This window comes from Ictalurus furcatus, chromosome 2, assembly GCF_023375685.1.
Source record: "Ictalurus furcatus strain D&B chromosome 2, Billie_1.0, whole genome shotgun sequence".
Taxonomy (NCBI): Eukaryota; Metazoa; Chordata; class Actinopteri; order Siluriformes; family Ictaluridae; genus Ictalurus; species Ictalurus furcatus.
Genome location: NC_071256.1, coordinates 24,840,932 through 24,863,672, shown reverse-complemented (window position 1 = coordinate 24,863,672; position 22,741 = coordinate 24,840,932). Strand labels below are relative to the sequence as shown.

At 39.4% G+C, this 22,741-nt stretch overlaps 1 protein-coding gene across 2 annotated transcripts in view; it reads right to left on the bottom strand.

Annotated features, from left to right (window-relative positions):
- Window positions 1-12,201: 12,201 nt before the first annotated feature.
- The window catches only part of ntn1b (netrin 1b), a 55,149-nt gene continuing 44,609 nt past the window's right edge, over window positions 12,202-22,741 (bottom strand). Inside the window, exons 5-6 of one of the 2 annotated variants that reach the window (XM_053610470.1) lie at window positions 22,464-22,538; window positions 12,202-14,499 (exon numbers count right to left, since the gene is read on the bottom strand). In XM_053610470.1, the coding sequence (XP_053466445.1) occupies window positions 14,177-14,499; window positions 22,464-22,538 (398 nt within the window). In that variant the 3' untranslated portion in view covers window positions 12,202-14,176. Of the gene's footprint in view, window positions 14,500-21,322; window positions 21,581-22,463; window positions 22,539-22,741 lie in introns of those variants that run through there. The other variant, XM_053610479.1, reaches the window with a different exon arrangement.

Sequence of the window (22,741 nt, the reverse complement as noted above, 5' to 3'; positions counted from 1 at the left end):
ACACACACACACACACACACTCTTGCAAGTCATTTGCAAATGAGGACAGTAGAATGATGATAATTCAGTTAAAATTCTTAGAGTATTTGAAAGTACTGTAATGTTTCCCTGATTCCCACAGTGACTTCAACTGATAAATAGACTTTTCCTATAAGGCTTTCCATGTAGATGATCAGGATAATGTACAGTTTCAAATTTCCATCTGGACAAAATGATTGTGCAGGCCTGTGATGTTGTGGTTGGTTACAACTTCACTGCCCAACCTGACCTCTGTAAGAACTATTTGGTCTTTCTTTTAAAGAAAATTGAGTTGCTCCACTGTGAGTTATTTAGCTGTGAAACTTACAGCGACCGATGGATGGAAGGTTTACGGTAAAAGCAGCAGATGGTGGACCAGCACTTTGGCACTGCCTCGCCTCCAGCTTTCCCCTCACTAAAGTTCAGTTTCCTGTTCTAGCACCTCACCGACTCTTTCTTCAAAGCCATCATTATTTTTCACTCTGTCATTCTTCCTTTCTCTCTCCCTCACCTCCTGTTATGAGTATAGGGAGTGCTACGTGGCCGGACAGGAAGGCAATAGCAATAGTGCGGAGGGCGATGAGCAGTATGGGACTTTGAAGTACTTTCTAAAGAATGGCCGGGGGTACAAGGGGAGAAATTACTTGCCATAAAGAACAGCCAAGGCGTGAGTAAGCAGCAAACTATTCATTCGGGTTCTGGTGCTGGTGTGGTTATGAGTCCCTGGGGAGAATCTGAGGACCCCACCAGGCACCTGAGAGGGAACAGATCAGTGGGATCAGGGCCGGGCGTTGCTGGAGGTGGAACTAATGGGTCCATGTGTGTGCAGACACTTCTGAAGACCAGATGCGGGATGGAGAATGGTGCTGGAATTTTCACACTATGGCTATCTCTGGAGAGAGAGAGAGAGAGAGAGAGCGAGAGAGAGAGAGAGAGAGAGAGAGAGAGAGAGAGAGAGAGAGAGTCTAATGAATTCATGCAATATCAAACCTTGTGCACATGTTCGAGATACTCTTAGATTCATTTTCTCTTTTGAACAAACACTTATGCCCATCTCAAGCTGCTGCTAAAGCAACAAGGACATTTCAGTCTAACTTTAATTTTTCTGGTATGCGAGGTGAGCTGTTCCAATAAATTCAGTTCAGACCAAAATATATCTGTTCCATATGATGTGCTTACCCCTGTAAAAGTCACATACAGACCTCAGTGCTCTGGCGGCATTATATTATTGATAGTACCCTGACCCTATGAAGCTAACATCTTATTCAGTCTGCCTAATAATTACCATCCAGCATGTGGAGCCATAAATCATATCAAAGATTGTGAATAGAAAGCAACTTGAGGGCCATTTGTTAAAAAATTTCACATTCATGAATGAGTCATGTAATTTTCTTTAACTCTTTCTATAGTAAACCATCAGATCAAAGGAAAGTGTCTCTTGTCTGTAACTGATGTTGTATCATATGCTGTTTTCATGCAAGATGCGTGCTGATCGAATGTGAAGGTCTTATGTGGAAACAAATACAAGGCTTGGGTTGATCTCAATCAAACTGAATGTGCTTTTGGCTCTCATGCAAGGCTCTACATGGGAACTGCTTCGGCTATGACATCCTCATGCTTTCCATCAGTTCTGTTCCACTTTGTCTCGCCTGCACTAATAATTCTTTTGGGTGTGTTTTTATCCCTTTTGTACCTTCTCTTTTGTTCTCTCTGGCTAAAATCAAAGTGTACTTTGGATTAAGGCAATAGCCAGCTGCTGTAATCTCAGAAATGTTAGGTCGCAAGTATTTCAGGGCAGACTCTGTAACTAAACCACGCTCTAAAACTAGCTGGATTGCCATACTTTCCTTTCTCTTTATAGACAGGATTAATGTGACTTTTGCGAGTGCAGACCACACCTTCAATTAATGACTGTGGTTTCAAAAGCGATTGCAAAACAGTAGAAGGAGAAAAGAACTCACAGAACTTGGGCTGGAGCTCTGGGCAAATTCTGCTTTGTGGTAGAAGGCAGAATTCCCTTTGCTAAAGATCCAACAGGAGTTTAAAAGTCATGGAGAACAGGGAAGAGCTGGTGAGGTGGTGGGGAAGGAAAGCCCTTCATGAAGAACAGTAGTAGTGAGCAGGGAAAATATTACCTAGTAGGCAGGAGTTTCAGGTGTAGTAGTTCTCCCAAAGTTCAGATGTTGCGTAACCACGTTACAACTGACTCATTTGGTCTTTTCATGTCTCCAGAATGAATCTGTTTGGCTACACATTCAGAAGTCAGCACAAAGGCAAATCTCTTACACTCTGGTGTTGGCCCACACTTCAGACCATACTTTTGGGATTTTGTAGCTGTTGCATGCAGTTGGGTTATAGTCTGTGGCTAAAGGCGTTTAGTGCCTTACTTATAACACTTCACCAGTGCAGATTTCTGCTCTGTTAAACAAGTCCAAATGGGAGGAAATGAGTGAAAACAAACCTTCACATAATTAATAAGTAGTAGCTATTAACTGACTTATAAATGCTTCCCAGGAGATCTGCCCTTAGGATTAAGCAGAACCGAGAAGGAAGCTTAATGTGTGTTTTCTCAATGAAACACATTTCCTGCTGTGAGCCAGTGGACAGTGGACTGAGCCAGGAAGAAATACTCTTAATGCCATCTAGCAAGCGGAACTGGAATATTCCAGGACTTCCAAAAAGTCCTGACTGACTGCAAGGCTAGCCAAGTCTCATGGTACAGCATGGAGACAGTGACACCACCCTTTTCCTATCTGCCAGCATTCATCGGGATCACTTCTTCCAGGTCATAACTGGATCAAAGCCGGAGAGGCGTCACACTCTTCCTCTTAAAGCTCTAGAGATCTGTGTGTCACACTCTATTGATTTCTCACCCCTCTTCTCCTTCACCTTGTCAGTGTCTGCCTTCCATTTCTCATGGACAAAAAACATTCATATTACCCAGTACATTCTCCAAAGAAGCTGTCAGATTCGGACTCAAGTAAACTCAACAAGCTCTGGGTCATTTGGCTCAGTGTGAGAGAGTGTGATAACATGGTGAAACACATTGCTCTGACAGCTGTGTGTCACACGTACGCACCCACACAGGAAAAGGGGTCAGAGTGCAACCCAAGAGCCCATTTATGGAATTTTATTTAATAGGGTAAAGACACTAAAACGATTCCATGCGCAGGCAGTTTACCATTTGGATGACAAGCTTGTGATGACTCTGCCTGTTTTTTTTTTTCCATGTTCCACTAGGATGTGTTTCTCTCTAAAGTATGCAAGTTTCGATGTCAGTATCAGTGCCAAGCCATAATGCAATCAAGACACTTTGTCTCATAGAAAAGATTTTTGTTGTTTATGCTATTATCTAAGCACCATATATGTCTCAGTGGATCTGTACAGATTTGTACTAAATGAGTTCATCTTTTGGAATTCTAACCGCACTGAGTGTCTGACCAAAATGGGCATGAATTGTGTAGATTAGTAGATTGGCAGTGTAGAAGTACGCTCATATACACTTCCATAACTCATGCATATGGTATATATACTGTACGTGGTTGCATGGAGTAGTGGAGTACTGTCACCCTTGCTGGAGTGACATGACAGAGTCTTAAATGCTTTCATCAACAAGCTCTGCTAACTGTCCGCTGACAGTGTTGTTCACCACCCATTAGGCTATGTGTTTACTCGAGCATGTCGTCTGTCACAACTGAGCCAAAACCAACTGGATACAATTATTGCACCTCTCATACTCTTGCTTTTTTCCTAGTCCTCCTTCTCCCTCAGCTCTTGTATTGCTCGTCCTCTTTCCCTTCTCATGTTTCTTCTCACCATCTAGTCATACATGTAGGTACTGTAATGATAGGCATGGATGGGGCTGTATGTTAGCTCACCAGTTGTGCAGTCAAAGCAGAAGCTTCCTGCCAAGTATAGAGATGGAATCCATATGGGATGAGAAGTTCTGGGTTGGGTTAAACAATAAAATCACACTTACTGTGGAAGCTGGAAGGGAAGAGAATCCACGTGAGGAGGTTTTCCATAGATGGTCCATGTGGAAAACAGAAAACAGATTGAGCTATCAAGAAAAATTTGCCTCAGGTTTTGTCAAAGGGCAGTGTAGATTAGAGTTATGGATAATGTCTGTTATATATAGGGATATTGTAGTATTGCTGAATGCTGCTTGTCTGAGGCCCAAGGAGATTTTACGGACATATAAAGAGACAAATTTATCATGCTTATTGATTCAAAGAAACCTCTAAAATGCACATTGTCCTTCAAGAGAAACCAATTACCAGCGTTTTGATTACAGACAATTCACTCAAATTGTTCATATTATTTCCCAGACTTGTTTTCATCTGTGGGAAATATCTCTGTTTGGCCATAATGGATCTGGTGCAGGGGAGAAATGGATTATACGTGAGTGTCAATGACCCAAACTTTAAGTTATTCAGGGAGTATTTTTTCTTTCTTCAGATTATTTGGCAATATGCAGGTTTTCTCTCTCTCTCTCTCTCTCTCTCTCTCTCTCTCTCTCTCACACACACACACACACACACACCTCAAAGACCAAAATGCATATATATTTATATATATACATATATATAATCTCTTTCAGTGAAACCTTATACATCATAAAGTAATTCAGCAGAAATGTGTTAATGAAGCGTATGGAGTAGTGAAAGGTCTGCATTTGGCCTTCGTAATGGCTGAGACCTTTGAAATCTTTGGATCTCACCTGATTAATGAGTACATTTTAAGGTGTGGAAAACTAAGTGTTTCAAAAGTAAAATAGATTTTAATACCTTTAATATGTTTATATTCATGTATAATACATCATATGTATATAATGTTATCAAAGCAGAATTATGAATGGGATTATTAATAAAAAAAAGTTCTGATTGGCTGAGCCACATTCAAAGCCATTGTTAAATTCTCGATGTACACAAACCTGTGACATCATCACAATAACTGAATTCCGTATTAATGTGGCAGGTTTTAATCAAATAAATCCGTTACACTTAAACAACTGTCCTTCATTTTTGTCCGTTATGTTGCTTAGCAACCAAAGCTTACTGTTAACAGACTACATTGTGTGGCAGAAATTTTTTCTGATTTTTGTTATAGATTCAATTATTTATTGAATACTGGATTAATGACAATTGTCTTTTTGAATTGGGAGCAATTTGCAGAATTTCTAAATGGTTTTATTTTGGACTCCAAACAAACACATTAAACATAATTTCACCTTCCAAACTTTTTGTTTCGCTTCATGCCTAAGGACAACCTCACCCATGAAAAAAAAAAAAAAAAAAAACACTGTGAAAAAAAAAAAATCTAATTCATTCTCAACCTTACAATCTATGGACCTACTGCCCTGCATAGTTTCAAGCTTCCTCTGCTCCCAACGTGCTTCCTTGTAATACCTTGATAATGAGATAAGAAGCCCTTCATAAACTGCCTCAGGTCAGGTGTGTTGGGAGCAGAGAAAAGCTTAGTTTTCATATGGACTCCATACAAACACATTAAACATAATTTCACCTCCTAAATTCAAAGAAACCATGACTGATTCCACACTTTGAACAAAGTCCTCACTTTTATAACATTAGCTTAAAGTCATATGGTTTGGAACTATAAAAGAAGGACAAGCAATCTAAGACCTTAAACACATTATTTTAAGATTAGGTTGTCAAACCACCACAATACAGAAATATTTAAGTTAAGTTTACATATGAAGGCATTTAATCTAGGATATCACTGTCCAACTATGAGGCAATCTGGCTTTGCTTCCAACTTGCCCACAAGTAAACACACCACTAACAAGCAAGCCCCACTACACTCTCATACCAGCAGTGGTAGCAGAGGTGAAGAAAGCAGCATGAGAGCAAAAGATAAATCGAGCAAGTGATGTCGGAATGTGGGAAGGAGCAAAGCCCCTCTTGGCAGAATCAGGTCTTGTTTGCTCAGCAAACGCAGCAGACCTGCGCATGGCTACTGAGGGAGAAATGCCCACATTGTTGGGATGGGGGTCCCTGGTTACAGGGAAGCAAGGGGCCCTGGTAGCCCAGTTTGGAGAAACAACAGGATGAAGGTCGACTAATATTGCGGTTAATTCCTCTTCCCAGTCGCCATGACTCCCAGCAGGGGTTTATTTGAAGATCCCAGACGTCAAAGTCACTGAACACTTTGTTGAACCAATGAGCACTACAAGTCAGTGCCAATCCTCAGAGAAATTAATGTATTCTGATGAAATAGGGCCGACAGGCATTGGATGGAAAAATCCACCCTCTTACCACAATGTCGTGTTTCTCTCTACACTTGTTCTTTGGTCGTTTGTCTTCATTCCTCTAGGATCTGTAGCTAGACTAAATTTCATTGGACAATGACATGTAAATAAGGCTCATTTAGCAGTTGATGCTCTTTAATTTGTGATATACGTACAGACATTCCTACAGCCTAGTCTAGTTTCTTCCCATGCTTCCCAGAAAGCTTTTATGATGAGTCAAAATGGTAGTGACCCAATTTGACAGGTCTATTATCTTCCGTAGTCTTTATCACACAAATACACACAAATGATTTTACCTTCCTGATCCCCATCCACTGCGGACGGTTGTATGAAGTGTGCAGACTCTAAAGCCTTTTAGACAGAGCCGGTTGATTGACAATGAGAACACCGTTAACACCAATGGAAATCAAGACAAATTAACAAATTCTCTTGGCCTTTGTTTATTTTCAACCTAAGAATATAGATAGCAGTGAAATGTCAGAGAGAGCTATAACCCACAAATCCCTCCTGTTGAAGTGGATTAACCCTTTATGGAGATGTTAATGAGAGAAAAAGAGAACCGAACCTCACATTCCTTTTGCGTGCTGATTAGTCTTGGCTGCTCTTATGCATATAAGAGATGTCTTTGTCACCCTGTCTCGTGAGCAAGAAATTAGTGCTGAAAGAGAGAAAGAAATGTGGGGAATAGCTGAAAGGATGAAAGAAAAAAATGGACAGATACTGAAGGTGTTAAATGGTTTAGAATTTGTCTGTGTGTGCACATGCTTTTCTCTGAATCCTGGTGTGATTTAGACTCCATTAAGTCACGAGGGCATTTATGTTTAGGCAGCCATTTTCAAGGGGTTTAGGACAGTGAAAGGGTTGGGGTGAAAAGGAAAAGAAGAGGATGATGATAGAGGAGGTTTTCAAGCCTGTGAGGAGGATATAAAAATTGCATTGGTTTAGATTTTAAGCTACTGACATGTAGAAGATAAAGTTTGTAGAAATAGCCTTAAGAGAGATAGATCTGAAAGGTACTACAAGTTCTAAAATCTGAATATTTCGGTCTTGTGGGTCAGAAGGTCATTATCAGTAGCTGCTATGTGTAAGACTCTGTTTCTAAGTCCTATAAAAGAGAGGGTTCTAACAAGCTTTTAACAGTAATTCACAGTCCGAGCTACTGGATCAGATCTGACACATAACAATGCTACATCACAAATATCTAATAAGTCACTATGTTCTAACTTAGAAAAAATTAGATTTAGTTGACAAAACACGTACTACAATTTTATTAAGGTTTTAGTCATCATTTCTCAAATTTCCCCAATATATGGGATTTACTAAAACCTCCCTCCATCTCCATCTTCAGTGAATGGTTATGTTGCATAAATGAAAATTCTGCAGTGCCTGGAAGTCAGTTTACACTGTTACACTGTCAACTCACTTACGAACTGTTCAGTAACCGCTTTATTCAAAGTGGTAATACACCCTGTATGGGATGCCATTCATGATAAAAAATACATTTATTTTTTAGGGATTTTGGTGAGGTATCATCAGGTATGCTAGCTCTAACTAGCTTGTATTATATAAGCCTAACAAAAACAAAATAATGTCACTATAGCTGAAAAGGGTTACAAATTACTGAAAAGGTTACCAAATAATTTAGGATTATTACAACATGTTTCACCACTGTAAAGTTTTAATGTTAGTGTCCATACCCAGATCACAGAAATCTATCTATCTAGTAAGTAAGTAAGTATACAAGTAAATAAGTAAAGTACAGTGAATATAAAAATCTACACACCCCTATTGAAATTGCTGGTTTTTGTGATGTAAAAAATTAAACAAAGGTAAGTGTATAGAGCACAGTGTGTCTTAATTAATTATCTCATAAAAGTGAGGAGAACGAAATAATCAAACAATTCAGATATTTTCCTCTTGTTTACTATGTTGAGGAAACTGCCATTACATTTTGTCATATATTTTGTTTAGAAGGGTGAATAGTTAAACTGGAGTAGTTATTGTCCATTTCATTTTTCATCTAGTCTTTTCAATAAAATGAACACTACTGATACTGATTAGATATGGAACACATCCGGGGTCACGGTGGCTTAGTGGTTCGCACGTTTGCCTCGCACCTCTAGGGTTGGGGGTTTGAATCCTGCCTCTGCCTTGTCTGTGCAGAGTTGGCATGTTCTCCTCGTACTTTCTGCATTTCCATGTTGTCCCCTGCCTTGTGCCTTTCCCTGGGAAACTTAGGGGGAACAGTTAGAGATCCCCCTTGACCCTGTGTAGGATAAGCAGTAAAGAAAATGGGTGGATGGATGTAAAAACAAATCAAAAGTGACCAGGAATTTGATCGACTTCACACTGACTTCTAGATACCTAGCGAATGTCACCATTGACCTCAGAGGCTCAAAAAGACATTGAAGTAAATAGTTTATGCTAGGCAAGTGGTGTCATTACTATTCAGACATACTATTTAGTAGATTCAGCTGTTAACAGTGTGTATTATGTTCCTCAGTGTGTACTGACCTGTCACTAGCAGATGATTAAATTGTTTAAATTGTGTGGTAGAGAATGGAGCGGCATGTTAAGTCATGTTACCAATGTAGCCAAGAATACCAGTTTTCTACTAGAAAGAGCTTCTAATTACCAAATTCTCCAAGGTCAGTGGTGTACAGTGCACCACTGTTATTGTTGCTCATCAGTGTGTCTGCGTGTCCTCTTCATTCAACACCTACTATAATCTAAGTAATACATTTTTTTATGTGACATGAGACGACCGCAAGAGAACTATAATTCTTATAATTATCATAAAAATGTCTATACAAGTCCTAAGGTTCATTTCCTACATGAGAAAATTTCTGATACACCTTCATGAGGTACCCCATGACAAGTGCCTTTTGACAAACACACTAGGTCGGGTGAGAAAACAGCACAGATGGTTGTTCTCATGAAAATTAGCAGCTCCAGGGCAAACAAAACAGCATCCGAGATGGCAGGAGTTTAATTTACGGAGGGTTAATGCTGCAGATGAGGGGCCCAAGAACCCGCATCACTGAAAAGGATCTCAATACCACATAGCGGAGAGAGAGAGAGGGGGAGAGAGAGAGAGAGAGAGAGACCCCCTCAAAATACACCACACAAAACTAGCTTTGGCGACCATCTGTTTTAACAGAATGAAAGTCATCAAATCAGTGTTGGATTCTAGATTTTAAGAAGTTAAATGTGGTCTCTCGTGGAGTTACTTCCCACCACGGCACAGGGTGAGAAAGCCAGAGAGGAGCTCTCAGGGTAAATTAACAGTCTTCTTGTGTAGCTGGTGGAAGAGGGGAGGGAGTGGAGGAGCTTGAAGAGGTTCTCAGTGAAGGACTCGTACAGGGTCACAAGGGTTCTTCTCACCAGAATCTCATCCTAGCTGCCAGTTGCAGCCAAGCCAAAGAACCCATCATGGGTCCCCATGGTGGTGTGAAGCTCAAGTGGTGCTGCACTTTGTTTTTAAGGTGATATACAGGGTTGAGAATGATGCCAGCCTCTCCTTGCACTGACAGAGAGGCCATTGAAAAGAGAAATCGAGAGGAGAATGTAAGAGCGACATTCATTTTATACACTGGACTAATTAGATTCACTGGTGATTATGTATGGCAAAATGGCTATAGAAGTTATAGCAGTACAGTTAAAGAATGTCCATTGTATATATCTTGGAGCTGTGAGCTTCTTGGATCCCGTCTGCGTGTTCATAGAGCACTTCCCTACACCCCTACACATAACCGGAAAATATTTTAGGAGTTGCCTGATGTGTGTTAACAGAAGTACAATAGTGGGAGTGTGGCTGGAGTAAATGCTTCAGAATAGACTCTGTCCAAGTATAGTATGTGTGTGTCCATGCCACCACAGCATACTGTATATGGCTGTAGACACAAGTTTTTAATTTTTTTCACAAAGTCATCTAAATCAAGCATAGTAACTGATGCTCATAGCTCTGAGATGTATAAATACATAAACTTAATCCTAACACTGTTTTCTAAAGGTATCCTGGATCTCTTTAAGATTTAACTGCTCAATTTACACTGGCTGTCTATTAAGTTTCCTATCGACTATAAAGTTTTACTAATGGTGTATAATGCTCTAAATGGTTACAGTGGGGTCCAAAAGTCTGAGACGGCTAATGAAAGTTTCTATTTTGCATTCTTTTCCAATCTAATATGAACATTCTCATTACACATTATATTGCCTGCAATAACTCAAGTGAAAAGTCAAATCTAGGATTTCAGAAATTCTTTGTAATTGGCGTGTCTACCCTTTAATGACAGTATTCACTCAAGCTGGCATGGACTTGCTAAATTTGTCTGAAATTTGATGATCCATGTTAGATCAAATCCATTGCCGTGTCGTCTGAACATGTGCTTCAATAGTAGAGATAAGACTGACATTTTGTGCAAAGGAGTTAACATGGTCAGTATCACAAATTTCTTTAATACAATTTTTACATTTAGAAAAGTCTATAAGAGATAGATATTCAGAATGTAGGTTTTATAAATGCTATTAAATCCTGGTTGTAAACCTGTTTTTAGTCATAGTTCCTGTCAAAAAACATATTATTTGTGACTTTGATAAAGCGATTGAGTTTTTTTTAGTTTACAACAAGGAACTCTCAGTAGAAGTTGATCCGAAAACCTGAGCTCTCTGCTGGGGGGTTAAGGAAGAACAAAATCACTGATATATTGGGGTACGAGAGCAGAAAGTCTCATTCATTCATTCATTCATTGAGAATATCCTGTGAACACTGGGTGGGAAAACATCCTTGATGGGATGCTAATCAAAGGGCACCATATACACATATACACACCTATGGGCAATTTAGAGTAGCCAATACACCTACCTGCATTTTTTGGGGCAGTCAGAGGCACTCAGTGGAAGAGGACAACATGAATGCGTGCACAACTCCACACAGACAATAACCTGAGCTCAGGATTAGACCGGGAACCTTGTAGCTCTGAGGTGGCAATGCTACCTGTTGCAGCACCATGCCACCCTACAGCATTGCACAATTACAGCATTCAGAGGACTGACTGAAAACACTCTGAAAGAACATGGATCAGGATCCAAAGTCACTGCGCTGAGAGATTTTCCCGCAATAAGACTAGACGTATTCTCAGGCTCCACAGTTTATAGAATCAGCATGTGGGGACGATGCACAGGATTTTAAGAGCTGGGTTGTGTGAGATACTCATCCCTGAGCACCTACCAGAAGTGTGTGTTCACAGTCAGCTATGTGGTTGACATTAACAGTGCACTGACATATCACCGATATATCTATACCTATAACTTACCTATAATGCCACACACAACTCCTCACAGTATATAACTTATCCTGGATGCTCTGAATTTTATAGAGGTGACTGGAGCCAAAGTAAATGATGATCCAGAAAGGCATGAGCTTTGTTACAAAAAAAAAGAAAAGAAAAAGAGGTCTGTGATTTCTTTTGCAAGTGACATTTACGGTTCACACAGAACCCTTCACCATGTCTTTAACAAGTCTCCCATTTGGCATTTGTGATAATGTTTAACCTGGCCCTAGTGAGGAATCCTGGGGTGTAATTAATTATATTCCATTGTGTGCAGTGGTTAGAGATGGTTGAAGAACAGTGATATTTAGGATAATAACAATTTGTAGCAATTCTTAAAGCATCTGTGTACAATCTTAAGTATGCAAGAGTGGTAGGTGGGCTAAATCAATATTCAGTTCATCTTGGACTGGTGCCATCTCAAACAATTAGACTTGACTGTTTGCCTAGCGGCATCAGACTCCACTAACTGCAGATATTTAGATTTCTGCATATCTACAGGAACTGACTATGTGCACATCATGGTTGAGTAAGGCATAATTAGATACATATTTGAAAAAAATAATAATGTAATCACATGTGGAATGCTGTGATTTATGGGGTGTTTATTGAAAACAATCTCCAATTTCTCACTATCTGTACGTTCAATGGTTACAACGTCACAAGATCATTTCGTGGTAGCAACAATAATAAAAACAAAGGCATGTCAATTCCGGTATCATTAAATAGATTCATTTTATGAGAACCATTATATATTAGTATGCATTATAAGACAAAACAAAGAATACAGCTAAATGTCATTTACAGGTAGACCGTGAACAATAGCTAGGTCTTCACCCAAAACCTGGTTCGGAAAATAATTCTCCAAATAGTTGAAGAAATAGTCGTGTTGGTTCAGAAGGTTTCTAAATGTAGAATCGTTTCGGTGTGTCCATTTGTGACTGTTCTAACTGACCGAATTAATATTCAGTTCTAAGCCACTATCAGAGTTCATAGTTTGACAGTAACTTAAGTGTGGGCTGTGTGTACGCAATTGAGTGTTTGTGTGTGTGTGTGTGTGTGTGTGTGTGTGTGTGTGTGTGTGTGTGTGTGTGTGTTGAATACTCCATTCTTATAACATATACTGTACAACTTCTCTATTTGATCATTCAATGTAAACAAACACAAATACCCTTACTTCTCTGTTGAAATATTACGTTTATGGTTCTAAACACTCTGGTTAATAATGTGAATATAATCTACTTAATGTTATATAAAAGATACTATACAAACTATACAAATAACAATAACACGACAATACCATCCACAAAGTACCAAGCAAATTATAGGGCTATGCTTTATGACACAAGGCAAAATAGATTATTATGGTCTTCAACTTGTCAATAATATGTATTTTTTCTTAACACTGCATTATACTTAAGGTTTTTTATAACCTTCCAGCTATATGGACGTTATGGATGAGACTTGACTGTATGACCGGTGGGGTCTCGTTTTAACTTATAAATGAAGTTATGAAGAGATACAGAGTAGAAAATTTTGGTAGGCTATAAGGAAATAACCCTTACATTAGAATTCTTCATGAGATCATATTTATGCTTCAATTGTCATTATTTAGAATCTTAAACACTTTTTTTTTTCACGTGTTCTTTATATCTAATGAAACAAGAACATATGTTTTCTGGCTTTAAACATTTTTGAACATTTTTCAATTATAGCTGTTACAAACTAGAAGTAAGGATAATCAGGGATCATGGGTTAAAGATGACACTGTTTTTATACATACATATTGTGTGGTAGTAAGGCCAAGTATTTTATACTGTACATTGCAAAAAAAGACATTCAACATAAATGAGTAGTGGTTCATTTTCCCACTTTGTGAGGCATATCACTTTCCATAAACGCGTTTGATCTGAAACAATGAGGTATTGTCCATAACACTTTACTTGAGAGTTGCTTTACTTGAGAGTGGGGTTCATAGAGCTTGTTAGTTCACTCTGTTAATTTCACCCTTTGAACTTGCAAGTTCAACAACAACAACAACAAAAAAATTAAAAAAATAAAATCAGCAACCCCACAAAGATCACTTTAGTTTTGCCATAACTAAACCAGGAAGTGGCTTGCTCAAATTGAACAGCACACTCTAACACAAACTTGGTCATTGAAAAAAAAAGAAGAAGAAGAAGAAGAAATGATTGATTTCTCAATCCAGAAATGTGAGACAGTAATTTCAGTAAAAAGGGGCTGGGTAATGTCAAGCTATATAAAAAGAAATAGAGTGAAGGACACCAAAACTGATCACTCAAAAAATGACTTTACATACTGTATATGTAAAATTAGGTGCAAACTCTGCAAAATCCACAATACAAAAAAAAATCTGAAAGAAAACTGAAAACAAAAAACAAAACAAAAAAACGGCTGAAGACAACTGTGAAATCCGAATTCCTTCACAACCGTTTCTACCAGACGCTAGCAATATCAGTCTGCTTAGCAGTGCTCGGTCCTTCCTCCAATCCTTCCTTCGCCTCCCTCCTTCCTGTGCTGATTGCTGCTGCTGGCTGCTTTAGCACTTGCCCCTCTTGTCACGCTGCTGGAACTTGCGGAGGCGACGGGCCCACTGGTCCTTCCAGGGAACGAGCAGGCTGGCCTTGTCGGCCACTACACCGCTTTGGCCACGCGAGTCCTCATCGTCTGAGCCCAGCAACAGGTACTTCCTGCCTGGCTTGATCTTGGGGCACTTGCATGCGACGTCCTTGGCGCGCACCCACAGCAGCTGGTCGCCACGTCTGATGCGGTGCTCGCCCTGCTTGTACACCGAGATGATGTTAATGGTGAACTTCCACCACTCGCCTGCCTTGTCACCCTTCAGCACGTGCACTTGGACAGCTAGAAAGAGGAACACGTAGACTTAGAGGTTAGTGGGTTGGCAATCATTATTTATATCTATTAGAGTCGTATTTGTTATAATATTGCCATATATGCACAATATATTCAACACCATTGCATTACATATTGCATGTGAGTACAAAGTATGAATTGTGAAATTATTATCAGTCATGCTGAATCAGTTTCCATAGTTATGACCAGGTGCTGTGAATTTAGCACTGAAATATATTTTAGAAATATATATTTTTTCTGTTTTCAAAGATTACTTAATCTTAATGCTTAAGAGATCCCTTATGTAGTGACATTTATAGCAACTGGTACAATGAGGCTGGACAATGAAGTGGGAAAAGAGGTACAACACTGAAAACCCTAACACGTTGACGGTTTCTCAATTGATTGAATAAACTCCTTCCCTCAATTTAATTGAGTAATGGGGTCTCCCAAAACGTGTATATTTAAGTTCACTTAACTTGGTACTCATGTAGACTGAACTTAAATGGTTAATTCACATAATATGGTGTTCATATTGTTCATACTGAACAAGAATCGAACTCAGGTCGCGGTAGTGCGAGTACCACATGCTAGCCACTAGTCCACCAGGGAACCTGTGCGCTTAACTAATTAAGTTCACTTAACTTGGTGTTCATTTCAAGTGCACTTAAATACATGGTGTCCCAAAACACACACATCATCTCTTCTACTCACGATGAGCTCTTGAACACCGGTACCAACAACAGACGAGACAAAGAGGACCGCCTTTTGCAATTATCTACCAATCAGTTCATTAGTTCAATTGTTGCCAGGCGGAACTCCTTGCATGGCCAATCACATCAAAGAAAGACCAGAGTGAGCTATTTTAATAAATCATGATTTTGAGTTAATAACACTTGAAATCTTAAGTGTATTTATTTTGTAGGTAAAATAAGTTTAACAAACTTATAGACTAACAGATTTATATATCCAAATCCCAACATTTGAAGTAATGTTTAGTCCTGATTGCTTGATTGTTTAAGTAACATTAGGGTTTACCGTGAAGTGCTAATAGAGTGCACATCATTTTACAAGTGGACTAATCAATTTCTTAAATCAGTTTGGAGCATTAGCAAACATTTAGAATGTCCATTCATATAGACTTTTACTCTACAAATGTACTACATGAACCTGACACTCAATATTATACGGTGTGTTATTTGGCAAATAAAACTTGTAATCTCAAGCTGCACGTGAGAACACACTTCATCTTAGATATACAATACATTTATAAATATTTTTAACCTGCGTTCTCTATGCGTTCTATATATTCCTGCAAGTTTAAAAGTGGGCTAACTTGCTCTTTCTGAACCTCTCCCCTCCTTCTCTCCTCACACCCTGACCCCTGACCTTCTCTTGTTGTCCTGGGCTGCATGCTCCGTATTGCAGCAACAGTTGCCATAGCACTCACAGCCAAAGACAATGTGTGCCCGCCGAGAGCATGCAAACGCCTCCTCCCCTCTCCTGCGGGACCTGCTGTAATGTTGCACTACAGTGAAAGGAGCCTTGGAAACACTCAGCTTAGCTTTCCTCCACCAGGATTGATAGAAGGAGACGGGGTGGAGGTGTAAAGTACCTGTTTCATTATTCACTTCTTTGCTTGGTTTTGGGTAAGATCTTGACCGCTTCAAAATATATACATAGGTGATGCCAGAAGGCTGGAGGTTATTCACAAGAAGCAAACTAGGTAAAGTTGGCAGTAGGCAAAAAAAAAAAAAATACCTCATTGAATTTTTAGTATCTTTAGGAAATACAAGTGTATATTACCCCGTCAAACAAACACGACCTAATGGTGCAAAGCTACGCCAGCGTCACATCATTTTGCACACACAGAGTCCGAGCTCATGAGCTAATCTGTGCTCATGATGAAGTGGTTTCATGGGGGAATGTTCCAGAAAGGCCCAGAGGGCCCAGAGGGGGCCTAGCTAAGAGTCCTTATTTCACAATTAGGGAAAATTGACCTCGTTTGGAAGTGAGACCATGTTTTGTGGTGTGAACCTCACAAATCCTCCAAGAAGGGAAATGTTAATAAAAAACAAACAATACACGTTTACAAAATGAGTGATGCTGACCCACCTGTTAACTCAAGGTGAATCATGTTTGAGAAATACGCCATTAGGGACATTATGTCAATTTGACACGGGAAGTGCTCAATTTCTATTCTTCCTCCCACTGTTGTACTCTTTAGCGACAGGGGCATGAATCGTCCCCTCTAACACAGTGGAATGTCCTGGCTTGGCAGCGGGGGGCCTGCTGTGAGCAAATTGCACCCAATTTGAGAGAAGAAAAGAGCAGTGTCGGCGTGAGGAGAGTGCACTCCCACGGGCTCGCCATTCATCCCCGCTGGCTCTCTGGGCTCGAGCCCACTCTTGCAGCCAAAGACAGAGCAAGAGATAAAAAGAGTAGAGAAGAGTGTGGTGAGGTTTGGCGCTTCTGGATGGGAAACCACTATTTATCTTCCCAGCCGCAGGGAAGATTCTAGTAGAAGTGTTCCGACCTCATCGGCTCACCGAGCCTGCTGGGTCCAAGCACCCGGCTCAAGAGCACCGTGAGAATCTGATCCAGGAGCTTCATTACAGCTCTGCAGGAGCCACTGATGAGCCACGCATGAGCTCATGGGCAGCACTGTGAGAAGGACGTGGGCTGCTGGAGGAATCACCAAAGCATTCAGACAGCTATAAATGCATACTAGTAAGGCACTGTGCCAACAGATCAGTAGAAATAAAGGCAGGTTGATGAGTGGCACGAGAGCCCTGCCAGCTCGTATGTGTGTTTGGGCGGTGCGCTGGGCCGTGACCCACTAGTCCCACTCGCCCCACACAAGTCCTGGCTAATCTAATTAGTGCGCTTGATTAGCAGCATGAAGCTCATGCTCACACCCCCGCTGGGCCACCCTACGCCCAGACGCTTATCACCATACTGACTGCTGGCCTTGTCGCGAGTATGTGTGGCATGGTTCGGGGCCCACATGTACCCTGACACACTGTCACACGCACACGGCGCTTTGATTCATTGTGCACAGCTCCCAGTACGAGACTAAGGGGTTGGCGAGTGAAAATGCAGCTCTTTATGCTTGCTGTCTCCGTAGAGACAGAGGATAAAAGAGGATGGGCAGCAAATATTTCTTTCTATCTCTGTCTTATTGTCAGTAGAGGGCAGATTTAGCACCTGATGTCAGCTGGCGACAGAGCGTTGAGACGGACTGGGCTCTGTTTAAACTGCGCCTTGGACACCCACAGAACACAAACAGACACAAAGGATGTTTTAGGGTGTGCAAACACACGGCCACACAAAGAGACGTGACTAAAACTCTTAGGCTCAGATTTAACCGTGAAGAGTGTAGAAAAGAGCAGCCCTTCAGGAAAAGAAAATTTTGGTTCATAAGGCAAGATGGCAGAAACTTTTTTCAACCCCCCATAAAGGTCTAAATGAAAAATAGCTCTGCACACATTAAAAAATCATTAAGAGAATGAATATGACAACTTGTTTTTTACTTCTGTCAAGTTGTTTCAGACGGATCACATTTTCTCCTTTGCGTTTTATGGCCTTATGAATGAGGAAAACAGAAGATATATTTCCATGCTTATTTGGACGCATTTAAAAGCGCTCGTGACCGTTTCTCCTCCCCGGCTTTGATTGATGAATTGTGAAGCTTTCTGGGCGGCTGACAGCCCTGTATAGGAATAGCATGGTCCATTTGCTGCATGCGATGCGTCGCGAAAATCGCCCAGCTGCCCAGAACGCATGCTGAGGAACCCGAATAGTCCGTGGAAGCTTTTCACTTTGTCTTACTGCTTTGTTTTGGGTCAAAAACAAAGGGAAAGCCAGTGCTTCTATTTATACTTCTTAACTGCTATGAGATGTAAGTGGTTCATAATAGTAGAATGGGAAGGAAAGCAAAGGTAAAAATAATTTGACTTTACACTAATATAACAGAAAACTGTAGAATAGAATGTGTGAGCTTTGAACTGTTTTGAATTACGCAGTAAGGAAATTTATATCAGCCAGCCAAAGCCTTCCTCTAGAGGACTGGCATGGTATCATGGACACTATATCAAATGATGGATTGATACATTGATTCGTGCCAGAACTTGGGAGTGAGATTTTATTGCCTAAAGAAAGGGAACTTCGTCAGGGCTCTCAGACACACATACACTGAAGAACCCTGTAACCAGAGCCAGATTGAGAGCTGAGCCCACACACTGCTGCATTTCCTCCAGTGTATCACCATAAATAGGTTCCTTACAAAGAATAAACCCAAAATGAATGAACATTAGAGAAATAATTAATCCACAGTTCCAGGGTAGAAGGATTATGGTCCACATGTATAACCACTGACGGACATTAACAGCTCCCTCCAGCTCTCCTTCCAACACTGTTTCTGCTTCAGCTAACAGTGATTAATTAATATATCTATTTTTTCACAACAGCCGGACAATCAGGAGAACAGTACACAAAAAGAGACAGCTGTGGGCTGATTTTAAATGACTGATTAAAACTAATCAGAGGCAATAAGACATTAATATTGATATGATGCTACTGATCTAAAGACAAGATGCACTCTGAATGGCCTGAGCGGCTGCTGTGTGTTCGCCTGATTGTGTGTATTTGTTTTTATTTATTTATTTATTATTATCCAGCACTTTTATGCTTTTGTTTTATTCTTGGGTTGTGTCTGAATGTCTGGCGTTGATATTACTTTATCATCATCATTCTTATTGATGTTGTTACTGTTGTTATCCAACAGTCAATAATAATAATAATAATAATAATAATAATAATAATAATAATAATAATGTATTTTATTGACTTGTAAAGCACTTTGACTGAATCTTGAAATATGCTGTGCTATGATTTGCTTGGTGTTTTCTTGTAAGTGGGTGTTTATGTATAGTCTTTTTCACTTTCATCATCTTCATCTCTTCCTGATATCTGTGCAATGTTTTTGGGATAAGATTACTCTATAGCAATAATCATAATAATAATTGATAGTTTTGTTTAATGAAAAAAGCTCTAATAACTTTCATTATTTAGGTTAATATAGTTTCCAGTATTAGGGTCTGACAGATAAAACTTCATAAAACAGTAAAACTGTGTGAAACAATTAGTCCAACTACTGTTTCATTCAGGAATATATTTATTATGCACATTTAATTTATTCTCTCACGTTCTATTAGTAATTGCTTTTCAGTTGGTGTTCAAAAATTTTTTTTGCAATTTTTATTAAACACAGTTATAAAAAGCATACATTATGCTGTAATCACAATGAAAATTTGTCCTTATTGTTTAACCTTTTGATCTTTTGATCAAACAATTCACAAAAATACTCTGCTCTCAAGGATATCAAACAATTGCAAACACAACACAGTTTAATCCCAAAAAAAAAGTATCTTTCTTAAATATAGGTGTGCAACAATTATTGGCACCCCTATGAATTCATATGCGAAAAATATATTTGAAGTATAATCCCACTGATATTTTACTTTTTTTTGTACACCTGGGTGACTAGGAACAGGAAATTGTTCAACAGTGATTTAGGCCAAATTCCCTTAGTCATTCATAACAATGGGTAAGACCAAGGAATATAGCTGTGATGAGTGGCAAAAGGTTGCTGAGCTTCACAAAATGGGGAAAGTGGCTAAAGAAAATAGCACAAGCATTGAAAATGCCCATTTACACCATCAGAGCAATAATTAAGAAGTTCCAGTCAATAGGAAATGTTATGGATCAACCTGGAATGGGACGTGTGTCTATATTGTCTCAACGAACTGTGAAGAGGATGGTTCGAGTGGCCAAAAAATCTCCAAGGATCACAGCTGGAGAATTGCAGAAGTTAGTTGCGTCTTGGGGTCAGAAAGTCTCCAAAACCACAATCCGAAGTCACCTACATCACCACAAGTTGGTTGGAAGGGTTTCAAGAAAAAAGCCTGTACTCTCATCCAAAAACAAACTCAAGAATCTTCTGTTTGCCAGACACTACTGGAACTTCAAATAGGATCGGGTTCTATGGTCAGATGAAACCAAAATAGAGCTTTTTGGCAATAAACACCAGAGGTGGTTTTGATGTACACAGAGAGGGAGCCATATGGAAAAGTACCTCATGCCCACGGTTAAATATGGTGGTGGCTCTTTAATGTTTTGGGACTGTTTTTCTGCTAGAGGACCTGGACATTTTGTTAGGATACATGGCATCATGGACTCTACCAAATATCAACAGATATTAAATGAAAACCTGACTGCCTCTGTCAGAAAGCTTAAGATGGGCCAAGGCCATGGCCATCCCAGTCCCCTGACTTGAAACCCATAGAAATCGTGTGGGGTGAACTGAAGAGGAGAGTCCACTAGTGCGGACCTCGAAATATGAAGGATCTGGAGAGATTCTGTATTGAGGAATGGTCTCAGATCCTTTGCCATGTATTCTCCATCCTCATCAGGCATTATAGGAGAGGACTCAGAGCTGCTATCTTGGCAAAGGGAGGTAGCACAAAGTATTGACTAAAAGGGTGCCAATAATTGTTGCACACCTATATTTAACAAAGATATATTTTGTTATAAACCTGCGTTTTGTTTTGCAACTGTTTCATATCCATGAGAGCAGAGCATTTTTGTGAATTTTTTTTAAACAAAATATAAACATATAAAAAAGTTAAACAATAAAGACAATTTTTCACAGCCTTCTTTGCTCATATTTTATTTGGGTGCATATATATATATATATATATATATATATATATATATATAAGAGATCTTCATATACTCAATAAACCTGCCGTTAGAGGAGTGGTAGTTCAAACAAAAAAAAACGTAGATCAGATTGGTGCCTGTGTTGGTTTGAGAGGTACGACTTGCCTGGAGTGATGGTGTTTTTACGATGCTTATAAATCCTTTAGCTTCTATCAATACGTATGCAAGAATTTGTGCTTGTGAACTGCCTGCACGTCTGGGATTCCAACAGGAACCAGCTGTCCCCTTTGTCCTCTGCAGGCAGTGAGACAGTATGAGCATGTGCATCAGGCAAGTCGTGCTGAGCCGTAAGCTTTGATGCTACAAACTTCAACCCAGATCCCATGAATAAACCATCAGCAATATAGAGGAGAGACAGATAGAGGTTAGGAAGGGGATGGAAGTGTATATAATTTCCACTTGGGATACAACTGTGAGTAATCAATTTCAAGATTTTTGTCCCACCTGTTGTCACTGTGTGACAATTTTTTAACTTTAATTTTTTAATTTTAATAGTTAGAATTCCTCATTTCAGCATTCACTGTGTTCCTGCAATTATGTAATGCTTAGGTAACACATCACATTAAGTTTCCCTTAGCAGACTTTATTAACACTTAAGTTAACATGAACAAACCATGTTCATTACTACACTGTATAACACTGTGTGTATATATATATATATATATATATATATATATATATATATATATATATATATATATATATATATATATATATATATATATTAATAATGAAGCCAAATGATGAAAACTTGCAATAAGCAATGTCCTTACCATATCACAATGACCAAAATGAAAACTTGTGTTCACGGATGTTAACTAGCAAAATTCAGAAGTGAGGCTGAGTAACAAGTTTCAGTACTTATAGAGACCAGATCTCAGTATGAATAAACTGTAATTTAATAGTTGCTCATTTATGTAGATTTATTTTAAGTCATGGATTGTTACCTTTTAATGACATTAATTTATACACACATTAACTTACTTATTACTTATTACTATTCACTTATAGATATTTTCTTAACATTACTTTGTTTACTAATACTGAAGTTCATGGTTTGTTAATGTTAACTAATGCAGTAAATGATGTTGGTTATTAAAAACCCTCAGTTTCAGCTGCAAACTCTGCCCTTACAATGCAATGTCCATCACTCAGAAAGCAATGGTGTGTCTAGAGTGTCAGTCACTCACCAAAGTCCTTCTTGCAATACTTCTTCATGGTGACCTTCATTTTGCCCTTGGAGGCCTTGCAATGGGAATCACAGTCTGTCGAAGGAAAAGGGATGGAAAAACGAATCAGGTGGAGAATTCTGAAAAGACTTTGGTATATCTGAAACAGTGTGAGGTTCAGATTATACATAGGATTTCATTCATTTCATCTTCAGTAACCGTTTTTTCCTGGTCTGAGGTGGTGGATTCAGAATACTGGTCATGAGGTGGGAATACACCCTGGATGGGCCCAGATAATG